We start from the raw sequence: 15,826 nt of genomic DNA, 5'->3' as shown, positions 1-15,826 counted from the left end.
TACTGGCACAAGAAGAGGCAGGGACACCAAAAGATGTTGTGAATTGCGTTCAACTCTGGCTATAAACCTGAACATATCAGACACCAGTATACATAGGAATATCAGAATCAAACGACCGTCCGGGTTGGCTTGGAGGAGGGGCTTGAATGTCATGATGCTCATGGACAGGTGTTGGCTCAGGTGCCGGCGCTTCAGCAGGTGAGTTGGCCGCCCTCCCGGCCTTGTCCCGGAACGTCCTGGCTACATCCTTCAGCTTCTCGATTTCTCGTGAGCAACTGCTATCCGTGCAGTCGTCGAATCCGAGGTGGTCGCGCAGTTCTTCTGGCGTTGCCACTCGCGTTGAGTTGGCACCCACCACCACAAGTCCCGCCGGCTCAACCCAGCGCTTCTGCGAAGGACCTTTGGGCCACGTGTCTCTCAGAGCTGCCTCCGCGGGGTGGGTGTCAAAGTATTCATCCTCGTTGAGAAGCGCGTAACCGGGGTGCTTCACTCCGTTAATCGTTGGCACGCAGATGTTGTCCGCGATACCGTAGTCATCAGAGTCATCCGGTAGACCGGCAAAGTCGAGTTCCCAAACGAGACGCGAGAGTGCCATTTTGGTCAAATGCCACTCGACGGGAACCCTGGCATCCGGGTCGATGATAGTAGTGGTAGTGTGTAAAACTTCGGCTACAGGCGGTTGACGACACTTATCAAAGATCTTTCCGGCATCCCGATTGTCAATCAGGTCAAGGTAGCGAACCATCTGCCCGTCTACGGAGGGAGGCTTTGCACTGAGGAACCTCAGTACCTCCCTGTCATCCGCCGCGATCATGGATCTGAGAATGCTGTATCCGTCATTAACGGGTGCCATCACCGCTGGCGGGTATTCGTCTGGAGAGCATCCATTAGGCGCGTTGATGACGGGATCCCAGAGGTCCGTCGCCCGCTGTTTGTTGAAGGTAGCAGTGATGGGACGTTTCTTGTCGTCGACCTTGCGGTAAGGGCATGTGATGATCTTGTACTTCGGGTATGTGTCTACAATGGACCTGTAATTCTTGCAAGCCTCGGGATAAACACCGCCGCCGCCGGCGCAAGGGATCATGTAGCCGTTGTTTGGTAGCCTGCTTGTCGATACCACGATTTCACTGGTTCGGTGTGATACCATGACGCGCTTTCGTCTCTTACAGGGTCTCTCGTCGTCTGCGCGCTTGACGTTGGAGTCGCACGAAGAGGTCTTTGCTGGCGACTGGTAGCTGTTAGTATTTGACTACGTGAAAGGCAAGGTACAGAGAGCAATGAGGAAGCGGCTTACGTGACTAGACTTCGGCGGCCGGGACACTGTCTTGGATGGTTTGTTGAACGACAAGGAATGTTCTTTACCGAATACCTTGAACACAGCTTTGCCTTCTTTCTCAATACCATCTGTACAAAGTTGAATCAGAGCTGGTGTCGCGGCAATCTCGGCGATATCGAGGATTTCGCCTAAACTCATCAGTACCGAGTCATCAAGAACGTATTTGAAAAGGTGAGGGTTAATCTGAACATACCGATGATCGGGATCGCAGCTTCAATCAACTCCAATGGAGCCAGGAGGGCTGGAATGGCAAGTCGACAGAAAGCCTTGGCCGCAATGTCGAGAGCTGCCTGTTCAGCAGCTTCTTCGGCCAATTCCTTGGCCTTTTCCTCGGCCTCTTCTTTTAGCTCTTCTTTTGTTGGGGCCGACTCAAAGCCCTTGCAGCAGTAGCTTTGGATACCGCCAGTACACGTCTGGTCGCCATTCTTGCTGTGATTATTCGTGTCTTGAAGAACCTCCGTCTCTTCGTCGTCGCAGCCACCCATGCATGACAAGCCCAAGCCGCGATAACCGCGCCACTTGCAAGTGCCCATGGTTGTGCCATCGTCGCAGCAGAGCGTGCGATACTTGTTTTTGTCGCAGCGATCACTGGTCGAGAGCATACCAGGCTGGCCGTTCATTTGGGTGACTGGATTCGTGCCCTTCTTGCAGCTGGCTCCGCAATCTGTTGTGTAGCACGAAACTCCGGCGGCAAGGCCTTGGGCCATTTCTTGGGCGTCTTCTTGCTGTCCGGTGGTGACTCCGGACGCCGGCGCCAAGCCATTATCCTCCCCCTGATCTCTCTGATCCATGGCCCAGACCTAACGCTCCTGATTAGTCTGGGAAATGAAGTGAAACAGAACGGAAATGACTCTCACCATTGTACCTCCCAAGCAACGGGAGTTGGCAAATTTGCGCTTTTGCTCAAACGTGTCGTCGTCGTCGTATGAAACCCATTGGTTGTTATCCCAGGTAATCCATTTCACCATGGCCTCCTTGTCCCACACCGGCTTGACATCGTTATAGTCGATCACCTCGTTGATTTCTTGCAGAGTCAAGATGCCTGATGCGTTCGAACAGGCACCAGCCTCGGCACCGCCAGAGAACTGGCACACGCCGTTAGGCTTGTTGCAGGAGGCATCTGAAAGCGTGAAGCTGCGTCCATACCACCCGAGTCCCAGGATGACCTTGGCAGGCTTGACACCAGCTCTCCAGAGCAGGTCAAGGCCCATGTCAATCTCGGTGACATTGGTATGAGGGGCAAGATAAGGTCCAACAAACTTGGAAGCAGCGTCCCAGGTTCCGTGCACTTCTCAGTAATGTCAGCCGCAAGTTCTGAGAATTCAAGGCACGTATCAAGTCAGACTCACAGTCATAGGCCATGAAGTTGAACCAATCAACATTGTCTTGAATGGATGCAAGGTCGAAATGCTGGAGATACCAATATGACGTCGGCAGTGTCATTGAAATTCCGTAACGGGAGCCTTAAGCAACTTAGTAAAGCCGAAAGACCATAAAGCACCAAGAAATACGTACCAAACGCGGCTCTGAGCTCCTTGGTGAGTAGAGCGTAGTTCTTCTTGTCTGCTGTGACGCCGCCTCTGTCGTCGGCTTGGGGGTACTCCCAATCAAGATCAACACCATCGAAGCCGTACTACAAGCGGATTGATGTCAGTTTAGGAAAAAGTTCCGTCGAGGATGATGCTTGGCCCAGATTGTGCATCGTAGCTTACGTGTTCCATGAAGTCAATCAGGCCAGAGATGAATTTCTTCCTGTTGTCAGAGGTGCTTGTCATGTCGCTAAAGGCACTCCTGGTGGCTCCTGGATCCGTGAAAGACCAGCCGCCAACAGAGATCCATGCTTCTAGCCCTGCGTTGTTTTTTTTGAGTGCTGTGAATCGACTGTACAACTTTCCAGTCTCCGTGTCCATGGGAGCGATCTGGAAGGTCTGCGGGTCAAAAAACGCGAAAGCAAAGTTGATGTGGGAGAAACCGTTGAGGTTGAGGTCCTCCGGCGAGACTGCTTGGCAACTGCGAGTATTTGACCATGCCTCGTAGTACCCAATTGTGCGCTTGGAGACAGAATTGCCAGAACAGGAGGGTCTTGTGACATTGCCGCAACCGCCAAAATCCTTTTGGCAGCCTTTACCGCAGAAATCACTCGTAGAGCCACAAAAGCTAGCGTGTGTCAATCAGCAAACGAATGATTGATGCGGTTGAACGAAGTTTCGTCAACACTACCACTCACCCAAACTCGGAACAACAGACACTCAGGGGGCATTCCTGAGAGCCTTCTTTGCCGTATTGTCCGCATTGAGCTTTGGCATCACAGTTCGAAGTGCAATTTCCCTTGCCGCACTCTGTCGGCGAGTAGCCACAGAGCCCGTTGGTACCACAGCAAGCCGCATTCTCACATGGAGTATCTGCATTGCAGGTACCGGTCGGAAGGGCTCGTCCTGTAAGGAGATGATCAAGAGAAGGTATTATATAAGGAGTGGTAGGCGCGACGTGATGGTTGTTAGAATCTAAAGGAACGGCTGAGATGAGGAAAGGAATGGCTGCCACAAAGGCGTAAAGAAGAATGAGTGGAAACATCACCGCGGCCTTGCACGACTCTCTGGAATGATGGGTGAATCAAAGTGAGCGAGTTTCTAGAGCAAGATGGCAGCCCTCTAGACACAAATATGGCCACTCTCTGGCCCTGGGACCAGCTCCTTCAGGATCGAGAACCAGAGTGTCGTTCACAGACAGGCAACAATAGCATGCAGGCTTGCTCGCCCCCGATCCACACCGGGTTGCAGGGGCCATGGTCGCAATCCGACGCGGGCCATTTGACGCAGAGTGAGATTGAGCTGATGCTACAGAGATAAACATTTCAAGGTGGAAAGTCGCTAGCACTCTCTGCTGACTGCAGGAAATAGCCCATGAAGGCCGTCATCTTGTCGATTGAGACTCTGATAATCAGACGGTCTCGGCGGCTTTGACCGGCTTGGCAAAAGTTCATCATCAGCCTGAATATGATTGATATCAAATGACCCTCTTTTTGACTGAATTAGCATCTGACCTGCTTCGGAAGCCATCCCAAATCCAAGACCAACCGCCGCAGGGAGTAAGCAGGCTGGTTGCAGAGAGCTGGCGATGTGACCCTTTGAACCTTGTTGGGCGGAGAATCTAATCTAAACCCCGGCCCCTGTCACAAAAAAGCTTACATTGACTTGGCTACTCTTGGCCACTCTTGGCTCTCGGCAACAAAATGCCGCTGACATGAACCACTTATTGAGTCCAGATCGTGGCTGTGCCGCAGGCTACAGAACGGCATCGGGCCGTCGCTGCTTAACTGGAGGCAAAAAAATTGAGACAACTCCTTTTCCTTGCAGTCTAGATAGACAGCAGGCCTATCAAGTCGCGTCGCGGCTCGCGCAGAGGAAGCAAGGTACGATTGTCGACTCTGAAAGTTGGGTGAGGTCCGATTCCGGCAAGGAATTAAACCCTGCAGAAAGCACTCCCGTCTCCTGCATTTCTTCAATCTCCTCTCTCGACTTTCAATATCACATGGCGAGGGTCAGGCGTTCCTTGCAGGCCCCATACTTAGGAGCTGCAGCCTAATGCAACTTCACATAGACCTGTGGGATCATTGTTGTCAGACCAATTTCCGTTACTGTAGTGCCGGACCTGATGCTGACTCCATTGACGGGATGCGCGAGCCCGATGGTGAACTATCATTGTCTTCCTTCCTTGGCAAAGTCGCTCTTGATCCAAATACCGAAGATCTCGCTCATGACATGAGCCGCAGTACCAATCCTGCGGCCGTCCATTCCTTACCAGCACAGAGCCAGCTGCTCTAGGCCAACTTTCTCGTCATGAAGTGTCATTTATTCCAACTTCTGCTTGTTGCGTTTGTTTCCATCCAAACATGTCACTCTTTCAATCTTTACCCAGCAATCAATGGTGACAAGCTCGCCAAGTCACTGAACGTCACATCAGACTGCATTGCGGCGCTGTGAGTGTCTTGACCTGAAAGATTCTTGCCGTTCACTGTAGCTCATTCGTCAAACAGAAATCAGACTATTCCAGAATGTGACCAGACGTTACTGCAAATGACGATGAACCTGGAGAACTACTGGTGGACCGATGATAATCTTACGGCTATCTGTGACTCTGGCTGTGCTGAAGCTGTTGGTTCTTGGAACTACAATGCCTCTGACCCCTGTTATGAGCAAACTTTCACGGCGTATGGAAAGCTTGTCCCCATATGGACGGTCACTGAGCGTGTTGTCGACAATCTTATCTTCGCCTGTCTAGAATCCCGGTAAGTATCATTTCCTGTTGCTATCTATGCATGCTCAAATGCTGATTGTTTCCAAGGTCCGAGAACTACACATACTGTCTCACCGAGTCTCAGGAGTGGGTCGGAGCTGACGTTTTGCGAGTTGACTGCGATGCCAATCCTTCAGATCCTACCTGCGGCGGAAATTCTACGGATATCCCCGAGGCAAATGTTCGCCTGGCAAATCTTTACGAAGACGATATTGTAAGGCTGTTCATTGGTAGTCGACATCAAGTTTACACTAACATGGGAACCAGCTGTGCAGCGATTGTTTCATCAATCAGCTTTACACTCGGCTGACGTCAATTTTCCTCCCGGATACCGACTACTCGGATTACCTCGCTGATCAGATTTTTGACATCCAAGATGTCTGCAACATCACTATTCCCGACTTCACGATACGATTGCCCTGGGACTACGATGCTGCGGAGCCCCTGTCTTCCGTTGACGTAGGATCCTCGACGACTGCCGTGGCCACTGCTACCACTTCCACAGCCGCTGCTACGACCACGTGTGTTGGCCAGACGATTGGCTCTGCTGCCGCATCCAAGAGAGCCGAAGACTTGAGTTGGTTTGAGAGATCGACACCCGGGCTGAAAGCCAGGCAGGCATCGTCATGCGGTGACTTGTCTTCTCAGTATGGTGTGAGCACCGGAGCCCTGCAATGGTTCACGAACAGCGATACCTGCGCCGTCTCTGGCTATGTTTGTCTACCTCAACGATGCACATTGCAGAAAGTCGGAAGCAACGAGACCTGGTAAGTATTGGGAAACAATCTCGACCATTCCGTTTCGCGTAAAAGCTGACAAAGATCTTCAAGTGAAAGCATCGCGGCATCCATTGGCGGAGGCACTACAATTGTCCAGTTCAAAAAGTGGAATACGTATGTTCTTGGACTATGTGATAGTCTTTCCGAGGGCCAATATGTATGCATTAGGTAAGAAAGTCTGCCAACAACTTTCCTGAACGAACACTCGGACTAATAGGACACGCTGGATAGTTCTCCTGGCGTTAACGCTACATATACTCTGCCTGCACCGCCTTTAGGCACAGCTGCCAACGCAGGAAACCAGCAGCGAGGTGGTGCTGGGGGCATTGTGACACCAACAACGACCGCAACAGACATAGTCAACCCAGTTTCTGGAGGAGCGGCTCCAAGCCCAACTCAAGACGGTCTTGTCACCAACGTAAGACAAGCCATTGGTAGCATTCAAAGCACAAGACTAACCCTATGGATTACAGTGCAATAACTACGCCAGTGCTACCGCCGGAGACGGCTGTGAAGGGTTTGCCACGCGTAACTCGATTGAACCAACACAGCTTTACGCATGGAACCCGGTGCTTGGTACTGCTGGTTCCGAGTGCTCAACCGCTCTATGGGCTAGTGAGTACTATTGCATCGGCACGTGGAAACCAACTCAGACTTCAGCCGTGGCTGCACCGGGTCCAACCCAGACGGGAATCACGTCCAGCTGCAACAAGTTCGCAGAGGCCATCTCTGGCGACGTTTGCACCGTCTTTGCCTCTCGCAACAATATCACACCGGCTCAGCTCTACGCGTGGAATACCGTGCTGGGAGCCAACGGAGAGAACTGCGCAGGCTCCATGTGGGCAGAGGAGTATTACTGTGTTGGTGTTGTTGGATCATCATCATCAGCAGCAGCAACGACGACACAGGCAACAACAGCCACCGCTGCAGTTTCGACGACTGCTACTCAAGTGACAGCCCCTGGCCCGACCCAGACCGGCATCGTGTCCAGCTGTTCCAAGTTTGCCAAGGCGCCGACCGGAGTGGTCTGCGGCGACTTCGCGAGCAGCAACAGCATTTCGACTGATCAGCTGTACGCCTGGAACACAGTTCTCGGTGCCAATGGAGCAAATTGTGCGTCTTCTATGTGGGCAAACGAATATTACTGCGTCGGCATCACTGTGGCTGCGCCTGGTCCGACCCAAGCTGGCATCGACTCCAACTGTGCTCGTTACGCCGAAGCACCTTCGGGCGCGACCTGCACCACTTTCTCAAGCTCTGCTGGGATCACTCTGGCTCAACTGTATGCGTGGAATCCGATTTTGGGGGCGAATGGGGAAAACTGCGCCTCGTCGATGTGGGCTCTGGAATATTATTGCATTAGTGTTACAAAGTAGGACGTCCTCAGACCTATCAATCAAAATTAATACCTAAGTAATTATGGCAACGCCTTGACGTATATCTGGGTCAAATTAAACCGAAATCCACCGAATGGTGTACTTTAAGTGATTCAGATAATGGCCCAAAGAACTCTTTTCGCAAGATGTGGTCCGTGTCTCAGCAACGTGGCCAAAGTGAGTGAGATTGGTGGACTTTACATTCAGTGATGTGGGTGTAATAACGCGACCTAATGCCTTTGATCCGTAATTGCCATGAAGAAAGCTCTTAGATCGGATGACTGAGATGCTGGCAGAGGCGTATGAGATACGGAAATTGAATGTCTCCCCGTGCCGGAATTACTAAGTAATAGGTAGTCTAAGAATACTCCTGCGGACGCCTACAAGCCTAAAAAAGCCGAGGTATGATACTTGCCTTCTCACTCGCGTTGAAAATCGGCCATTGGCATAATCAAATCGCAATCAGAGTCCGCGTCAAAGTCTTCAAGATCTGACCTTCTCTTTGACAATTCCACTGAAGCTTGTACTGCCTCGCTTGCCGTTATCCATTCACCAAGGTCCTCGGGCTGGAGGTAAACCACAGCAGGCGGTTCCGGCTTTAAGCCTTGAAGAGAGTCTAGAATAACCCTGGCAGAGGCCCCTTCCTCCTCATTAGGGTAGAAATAAACGAGACGGTCTCTAGCTGAACGTGGAAGAACGATTCTCTCTCTTAAAGTTTGGATCTCACTCCCTACTCGGATCGCGCTCGCGTCAGAGCAATTGTTGATGATATGATCTTCCCGTCGAGGATAGAATATGGGGATCCTAAAGACCTGGAGGAAGCTTGCACTGATGCAGGTGTAGACCTCTCTTTTTCTCCATGTCAAGGTGAAGGGAAGACACGAGATTGCAGAGTTCGGCCACTTGCCGAGCGGGATGCCGTGGCTCTTGGCCAAAGCTCGCGGGGGCGTTGTGCATGCGTTCCTCTTGGACAGGCGAAGTGACACAACTTGTATAAACAGTCTGACAGCTGAAGGCTCGTAGGCTTCTTTACAGGCGGTGATTCTGGCGATGTGCAGATAGCAGCCACAAGACGAAAAGGACATCCTCACTGTCACCGAAAAGCACGTTCCTCTCGCCTTTTCGGCACTCTGAAAACATACTTCATGTATGAAATATGTGTTTTCTTCCAAATTGGCAAAGATGAACTTTTGTCCGTCCAGGGCATAAACCATCAGAGGTGCGGCGGGATGAAGAACAGGTGGTGAGCTGTACAGCATAGCCGAGGAAGGATTGGTGTACCGGAATACGAGACCAGAGGTGTCCAAATCGACTCGGTGAACGCTAATGGTGACAACTGGCCTAGCGCATTCGTAGGAGATAATCTCGAGCGGCACGTTCCGAATTCTGCCGTGACGAGTGTTCTTGTTCCGCATCTTGCGAAGCACATGGGTCCGTTGTAGACACCAGCCGCCGCGGACGTAGCAACGTTGGCAAATGTCGTATGTACTTGTCTTCTCGTTCGTCTCATTGCACCCATCGATGCATTGAAAGAAGTCTCTACTGAAGATCTCCTGCCCAACTGTGATACTTTTATCACACAAATCGCAGATTATGTGAATCCCTCCAGACCCGACAGTATTAATGCGGGGCTGGCCAGCATATTCATCTCCATCGCCTGGACTTCCAATCGGTGATGTCGCGAATGAACGTGAGAATAGAGATTCCGACCCATGTTCCGACCCATGTTCAGAACCAGAGACAATATCCGAATGAATACTTTCCCTTTTTGACGCTGAAGAAGATGAAGATGACGGTGATGCCGTGCTAGAAGCATATTCACCCTTGGCGAGATTTCCGTCGTTGAATCTTTGCAAACTTGAGTCTGATTGCTCGCCGGAATCATCTGATTCCGAATCACCACTGCTCGAGTCACTGCCATCGTGATACTCTTCAGCCGAAGGTAAGTCGTCGTTGAATATGCTGAGCCCAGACTCGGCGTCTGAATTCCACGAGTCTTCCGATACCTCGGATTCCGAAGATGAGTTCCCGTCTGATACCGCTCGTGTTTTCCCTTTCGCTCGGCTCTCCCGCTCCCTTGGCCGAGTGGATTTCCGACAGGAACGAACAATGTACTCGCCATCAGTAACGATGTCCTCCCAGACGTGCCGTGATGATTCCATCTGATCAACAAAATTGCTTGTCCAAAATTTTCCTTTGAGACGATGAAATATGCAAGAGCCGATGCGAATGGCGAAGGCATTCGCGCAGCTGCCAATTGGTAAAGCTCGCACCGTACAGTCCGTCGAAGGAATGAGTGGGAATAATTGCGGTCGACACGAACCATCACTATTCCACCCTACGAGCTGCGGATCAAAGCTCAGCGTCTCTGCGACAGCGTACTGGAAAGGGGGCCGATCTCCGTCTATATACCATAGCTCTCTCACCAACGTCGTCTTGCGCAGCTTCTCAGATTGGTCACAACAGCTTGGGGGCGGGATGTTAGTCTTCAATTTCTAGTCCAACATAAGGGCCCTCACCTCTTCAAAGGAATTTTCCAGAGGGACAAGCGCTTGCCATCAGCACTCACGATACTGAAGAGATACTGGGATTGCATATCCTCAATGGCGCTTTCATGGGAGTTCTGGTGGCTGGCGTGACTTGTCTCAAGCAAGTAGCTCTTGTTGCGTTGAATCCCCACACCGTGCTTAGAAAGGAAATTATTTGGACCAAGAGCTCCCCAGAACACTCTGTCAATCTCTCCATTCATGAAAGTTGTAATGCCCAATCGCAGGAAGTCGCTCCACTCTTTGAGGAAGTGTTCGTAATTTCTGACAATTGGGACGACCTCAGAACATTTCCTAAACCATTCAGGAAGATTCTGCTTGAGAAGTCGGTGTTGGAGAGCATTCTTCTCATTGAGGGTGTTGATGAAGTGGCCCACGACGAAAAGACTCTGGACTTGGATTGTAGTGAGAAACTGCGGCGAGAGGACGAAAGCCTTCACCTCAGTACAACGCTCACGACCAATTACTTCCAGGTGCCTGTACCAATACTTGGCAGCGTATTTCAAAAAGCTGTGTTTCAGGACGTCTTCCGAGGGCCCTTCAGCGTTCGTACAGAACTGGGTGTTGGAAATCTTCTTGAGAGGCTTCGCATAGCGATGTTGAAACATATACCTTAGGCAAGCGTTGGCTATAACATTGTGGTCGACCACAATGGGTAATTCTTCCTGGTGGTTTTTCTCTCTTGGTTTGAGGAATTCGAAAACTGACCCATGCGACAAGCGGAAGTAACCATCCTCCGGGTTCTGCGAAGTGGGTATGAAATCGATGAGGGGAGAGCACCGGTCGAGCAAGCCTTCTGCCTGGATCAAGCTGCCCTGATTGAGGTCACGGCAACCAATTGAGCTAGGCTTGAATGCAATGATGGACAATGCTTCTCGAACCTCCGACAAACGGAGCGGGCGGCGTGCAAGGGTTATAAGTGACAAAAGATTCCTAAGAGGTGTGCACGTCAACTCAACCAAGCTTTGCTTGACAGCCTGCCAAAAGGACTCACTTCGATAGCGGAAGCGCACGAAACTCTTCAGAATCATTCACATCCATGGCGTGCATGTCGCTTAGTCGGGCTAAGTAAAGGTGGCGCAGCGACTTGGGTAGGCCCATGTCAACCGCAATGTCTAGGTCTTCGGCCGTCCGGCACCTTTTGAGATTCTCGAGCATAAGATTCGCCCAACGAAAATTGGTCTCTGATTCGATAATCATCATAATCAAAACCTTTGCCTTGGTTGGGATGTCCTCACTGGAGAACTTGCTCAGTACATCGCCGATGCATGTGAGATATTCCAGGATATCCAATCTCACGAGCTGCTCGTCAACAATCAGTTCTTGCGCCTCCATTCCCTGCATCCATCCATTCAATTCGCTTGAGTGTTGACTGCTGCACCAGAGACGCACGCAAGTATCCGAATTGTCTCGTACAAGATTCGCTATGCAGGTAAGCGTATCTCGAAGATCATCCCTGAGACGTTGCTTCTCGTATTTACCGCGGTCAGATTCTGCAGTATCGTCTGGTTGAATTTCATTAAGACCGTCGACGAAGAAATAAACTTCGGAACACTGAGAAACCATGAGACGAATGAGCCTTTGCATGCCGTCGCCAGTGACGGCGCTCAAACTCAGCAGTGAGAGAGCCTCGGCTTCCACCCCGCCTTCATGCTCCACGACATGCTCGAGGAGTTGCAGGGCCAATAGAGAAAAAAGCTGATGTCTATTGCGCTCTTTTGCGTATGTGATCATGACGTAAGGTGTAGCTGGTCTTTTCTGTCGCTCCGATAGGTGGTCAATGACGAATGAAGTAAGGACAGACTTGCCCCTGCCGCCCGCTGCGGTAAGCCAAAGGATGCTGTTTGGCTTTTCTGGGGAAGCCCAGTCCTTGTAAACTTTCTTCTTCAGTAGCCAGCGGCATGTATCCGGATGCCGGCGATCGCGACATCGTTCGTAGTCCATGGTATTCAGTCTAGTGGACTGCGACTGCCCGCTCTCCAGGCTATCAGCTCCGCATTGGATCCATGACCGTATTCTCTGGATCTCTTCGCTAGATTTGAGGAGCAGACTCTGGAAACCCACTCGAATGCGTTCAACAAGTCTTTCATAGTTCCCATCTCTTTTCTCAAACCTTGAAATTGTCTGGTGGGTCTTTCCCCAAAGGGTCATGGATTGCTCATGAGCCAAATGTGTAAATCCGGAATCTCCTGGGACAACCTGACATCATCAGTCTCCTTGCCAAATTGAAATAGTAGTTTGAGCACTAACAGAGCCTTCTATCAAGTGCGCACAAGCTGAAGTGATGTTAAATCTCGAAGCCATATCGTTAAATGGCTGTTGCAGCTCTGTGAGAACTGTTGACCATAGAGCCAGGTTCTCATATCCATCAATATTGAACTTGGATGTATCCAATCCCTTGTGAGGGGTGTCCAAAAAGATGACATGTCTCGTATTGTTCAGAATAGCACCATAAAGCTGACCTTTAGTGCGGCAGTGACAGAGCGCCTACATCGGCTCAAATTAGTAGATGAGGATATACTCAGCCCTCGCAAACAACTCACACTCTTGATCACCACTCCTCCTAGTCCGTGTCCGATGAATGTGATTGGAGGTTCTCTATGACTATGAGAACGTGCCGTTTTGAAAAGCCCAGATTTCCCGATTTTCGTTCTTCTATCTCTCAAGTCACTGCACAGGGCTTCTCCAAAGCCGAATATCGTTTTCTGCTCTTGAAAGTCGTAGGCATGGCATTCTGGTGTGCTGTCATCGTAGCCGAAGGACAGAATTCTTGTTGTTCCAAGATCTTGGCCCAGAAAGTCTACCGGCCATAATGCTCCGTTCTGATGTTTCCAATCAGAAATGGAGCCGCTCTTGATGTCGTGCACAAGAACGAGGCTTGAATCGAGGGCGTCAGCAGAGTTTAGGCAACTTGGAAGGCCCTGGTAGCACGTACTCATAGTCGTGCCTCTCTAATTCATTTCCGTGCTGCGGCCACAACAAATGGAGGCCGAAAGAGTCCTCCACACTTCCCAACATCTTCCATTAACCCAATGGCGATTCAATGAACAGTATTTGTGACAACAGGATAGGGAAAATGTTTGGGACATAGACCGTTGAATCAGCCGAGATTCCTCTAATCAAGCCCGTTTGACTGCTTTTGTGAGAAAGCTTTGAAGAGAAATAAGAAGTTACGTAGACACAGAAGATAGAAAAGGGGGGGGAGAGGGCCAGACCCTGAACCTCCCTCGGTGATTTCAGCGAGACTGAGCGCTCGTACTTTGGCCGCGAACCACTGCACCAGACGGAAAGAATTCGACTAGATTAGGCTGGCCAGAAAATATTTTCATCAAACTGTACAATGGCCAAAAATAAACAGTGACAGTAAGTGGCGGTTAAATGGCGCTTAAAGCTGGCAGAAAAGAACAGCCAGCTGACATGGAGATAACATGCATGCTTCTGACCACCAACTTCAGGCATCAATGACTTGCTCTTCTTGCAACCCTCACCACCTCCATCTGGTTAGAGGCGACAGCCTGCATAGTATTAGAGGCGCGACATGGGCGACCTATTCGTCCACAGGCTCACCAATGGTGTCTTGATCGAATCCATGTCTCAAACGCCCCTGTAGCCCCTTTTTATGGCTGGTCTTGTTGTGACAGCTTTTTTTCTCCGAGTGCGTCGCCCAGGCTGATATCCTTGTAAATGATGGGGTGTACCTGACAATTCACAAGGCACATCAAATCCCTTGTCTCCTTTAGACCTGCAGAGCGCGTGCAGCACGTGGCCTGCGATGTTCTATCACTGATGTGTACATGTAGCAAGGGAAAGAGTTGAAAACGTCTCATCACCTGTGATACGATAACAAAAAGCCCTCATCAGCTGCTGGGCGGTTCTAGTCCCTTGATATTCTTGAGCCTCTGCTCCAGGTCCTCAATACTATCACCCTTGACACCATTGGTCTCTACCTCCAGTTGCTCGTATATCTTCTCTGCGACAGCGTTCAGTCTCCCCTGCACAGATACCCAATTTGGGTCATCAACGGAAAATTTGCAAACTCCCACGTGGTCTGCCAAAAGCGCTCTCGCTTGTTCATTCTTCTGGCCGACTTTGGCAGCACCTTCAGGAACCATCTTCATTGAGAATGTCAGCCAAAAAAATATCCAAGCCGAGGGAAGATGTTTCTCGTTGAAGAATATCTAAAATGTTGGAGAGCACTGGGCCGCTCACCATAACGCCGTGGGTTTTCTTCGTCTCGTAAAAAGTTGTGATATCAAACCGTTCCCACATTTCCGCAAACGCTGTCGTCAGCTCAACCAGCGGATTCGACCAGCGCTTCAAATCATCGACTACTCGCGTGTTGCGAAGTCGGACAACCCGGCCAAGACCCCCTAGAAAACTGGCCCAAACGGCGAGATCACTACCTTGGTGAGGCGTGCCAAAAAACACAATGGCATTGGTCGACTGGAGAATATCTCCGTATAAGCCCGGGAGCATATGAGCATGTCGTAGAGCGGACTTGACCACGATGCCGCCGAGAGAGTGGGCGACGAAAATGATTGGGCGCTTCTTCGCTGCGGCAGCCGCACGCTTGTCCTTGAGGTCGCTCAACAAAGCTTCCGCAAAAACAAAGACCCGCCCATGTGAATACTGTGAAGCAAAGGGCGTCAAGAAGGCCCGCGCGTCGTATCCGAATGTCATTATTCTTGCGTTTTGAAACAATTCTGACTGCGGGAGCAAGTCACGAATCCACAGAGATTTGTCCTTGGTCCATGTGGAGTAGGAATCGCCACCAAGACCGTGAACGAAGACCACACTGCGATTTCTATCGTAAGCTTTGAATTTCGAAGTCTTTGCTGGACCTGAGTACAGCTAACACGATATTTGACTCGTTGGCTGACCGTTGACATACTCTATTATTGGTTTACTCTTGAGTTTGGGGTCCGGGTACACCTGATGAAGTCCCAGAGTACTGGCCTGGGTTGCTCAGATTAGCTCAAGTCCGATTATAAAGCCTGTGACCTTCCAGGCGCTTGAGCATTACGCCGTCAATAGCTCTGCCTAATTTCACGGATAGTGCGAGCAGATCGCAGTCCAGATTGGCGCGGTTTCAATTCGGATCCTTGGAGTTGGAATTGGACGCACCGGGGGTTTCAGCCAATCATCATCGATCGCTTCAGTCGAGTCAACAGGCTCGTTTGCCATGATTTATCGATCTAGGGCTCTTTTGAATGAACCAAGACAAGTTTCGTTTGCAGCTCAATGTGATTTGTGCTGACCGGTCAACTTGCCATGCTCACATCATGACCCTTAAGTACTTGTCTCCTAGCTTCGTCTACCTGGAACTCCATGCTGCACAACTCATCCCAGATGCCCAGAGTATTGCGTTCTGGTCATATCCCGCACCTCCGTAAGTTGAGTGTAGTCGTTAGCCGATCAGCAAGTACCCAAGTGGGCAACGTTTTACATTTGCCTTATTTGGGCAAGATATCAAGAAGTGTTCCATCAGTCTCC

At 50.6% G+C, this 15,826-nt stretch overlaps 4 protein-coding genes across 4 annotated transcripts; 1 reads left to right on the top strand and 3 right to left on the bottom strand.

Moving 5' to 3' along the window:
• Positions 1–76: 76 nt before the first annotated feature.
• On the bottom strand, positions 77–4,253 carry CORC01_07190 (glycosyl hydrolase family 18; the record flags this gene model as incomplete). Its single annotated transcript, XM_022618828.1, has 8 exons — positions 77–1,228; positions 1,295–1,464; positions 1,530–2,136; positions 2,194–2,624; positions 2,686–2,799; positions 2,852–2,969; positions 3,049–3,493; positions 4,225–4,253. 8 exons carry the CDS (start codon positions 4,251–4,253, stop codon positions 77–79), a joined length of 3,066 nt encoding a protein of 1,021 aa, XP_022474728.1.
• Positions 4,254–5,418: 1,165 nt separating this feature from the next.
• On the top strand, positions 5,419–7,787 carry CORC01_07189 (LysM domain-containing protein; the record flags this gene model as incomplete). The annotated part of the gene is made up of 6 exons (XM_022618827.1): positions 5,419–5,624; positions 5,681–5,846; positions 5,900–6,399; positions 6,463–6,568; positions 6,629–6,829; positions 6,885–7,787. 6 exons carry the CDS (start codon positions 5,419–5,421, stop codon positions 7,785–7,787), a joined length of 2,082 nt encoding a protein of 693 aa, XP_022474727.1.
• Positions 7,788–8,816: 1,029 nt separating this feature from the next.
• On the bottom strand, positions 8,817–12,277 carry CORC01_07188 (uncharacterized protein; the record flags this gene model as incomplete). Its single annotated transcript, XM_022618826.1, has 5 exons — positions 8,817–8,831; positions 8,930–9,981; positions 10,111–10,253; positions 10,307–11,266; positions 11,328–12,277. The coding sequence occupies 5 exons, from the start codon at positions 12,275–12,277 to the stop codon at positions 8,817–8,819; spliced, it is 3,120 nt and encodes a 1,039-aa protein (XP_022474726.1).
• Positions 12,278–14,190: 1,913 nt separating this feature from the next.
• CORC01_07187 (uncharacterized protein) lies at positions 14,191–15,517 on the bottom strand (the record flags this gene model as incomplete). The annotated part of the gene is made up of 4 exons (XM_022618825.1): positions 14,191–14,445; positions 14,543–15,128; positions 15,225–15,289; positions 15,458–15,517. 4 exons carry the CDS (start codon positions 15,515–15,517, stop codon positions 14,191–14,193), a joined length of 966 nt encoding a protein of 321 aa, XP_022474725.1.
• Between the last annotated feature and the right edge of the window lie 309 nt (positions 15,518–15,826).

This window comes from Colletotrichum orchidophilum (genome assembly GCF_001831195.1).
Source record: "Colletotrichum orchidophilum strain IMI 309357 chromosome Unknown Scaffold_56.1, whole genome shotgun sequence".
Classification (NCBI taxonomy): Eukaryota; Fungi; Ascomycota; class Sordariomycetes; order Glomerellales; family Glomerellaceae; genus Colletotrichum; species Colletotrichum orchidophilum.
This window is presented reverse-complemented; position numbering and strand designations above follow the sequence as displayed.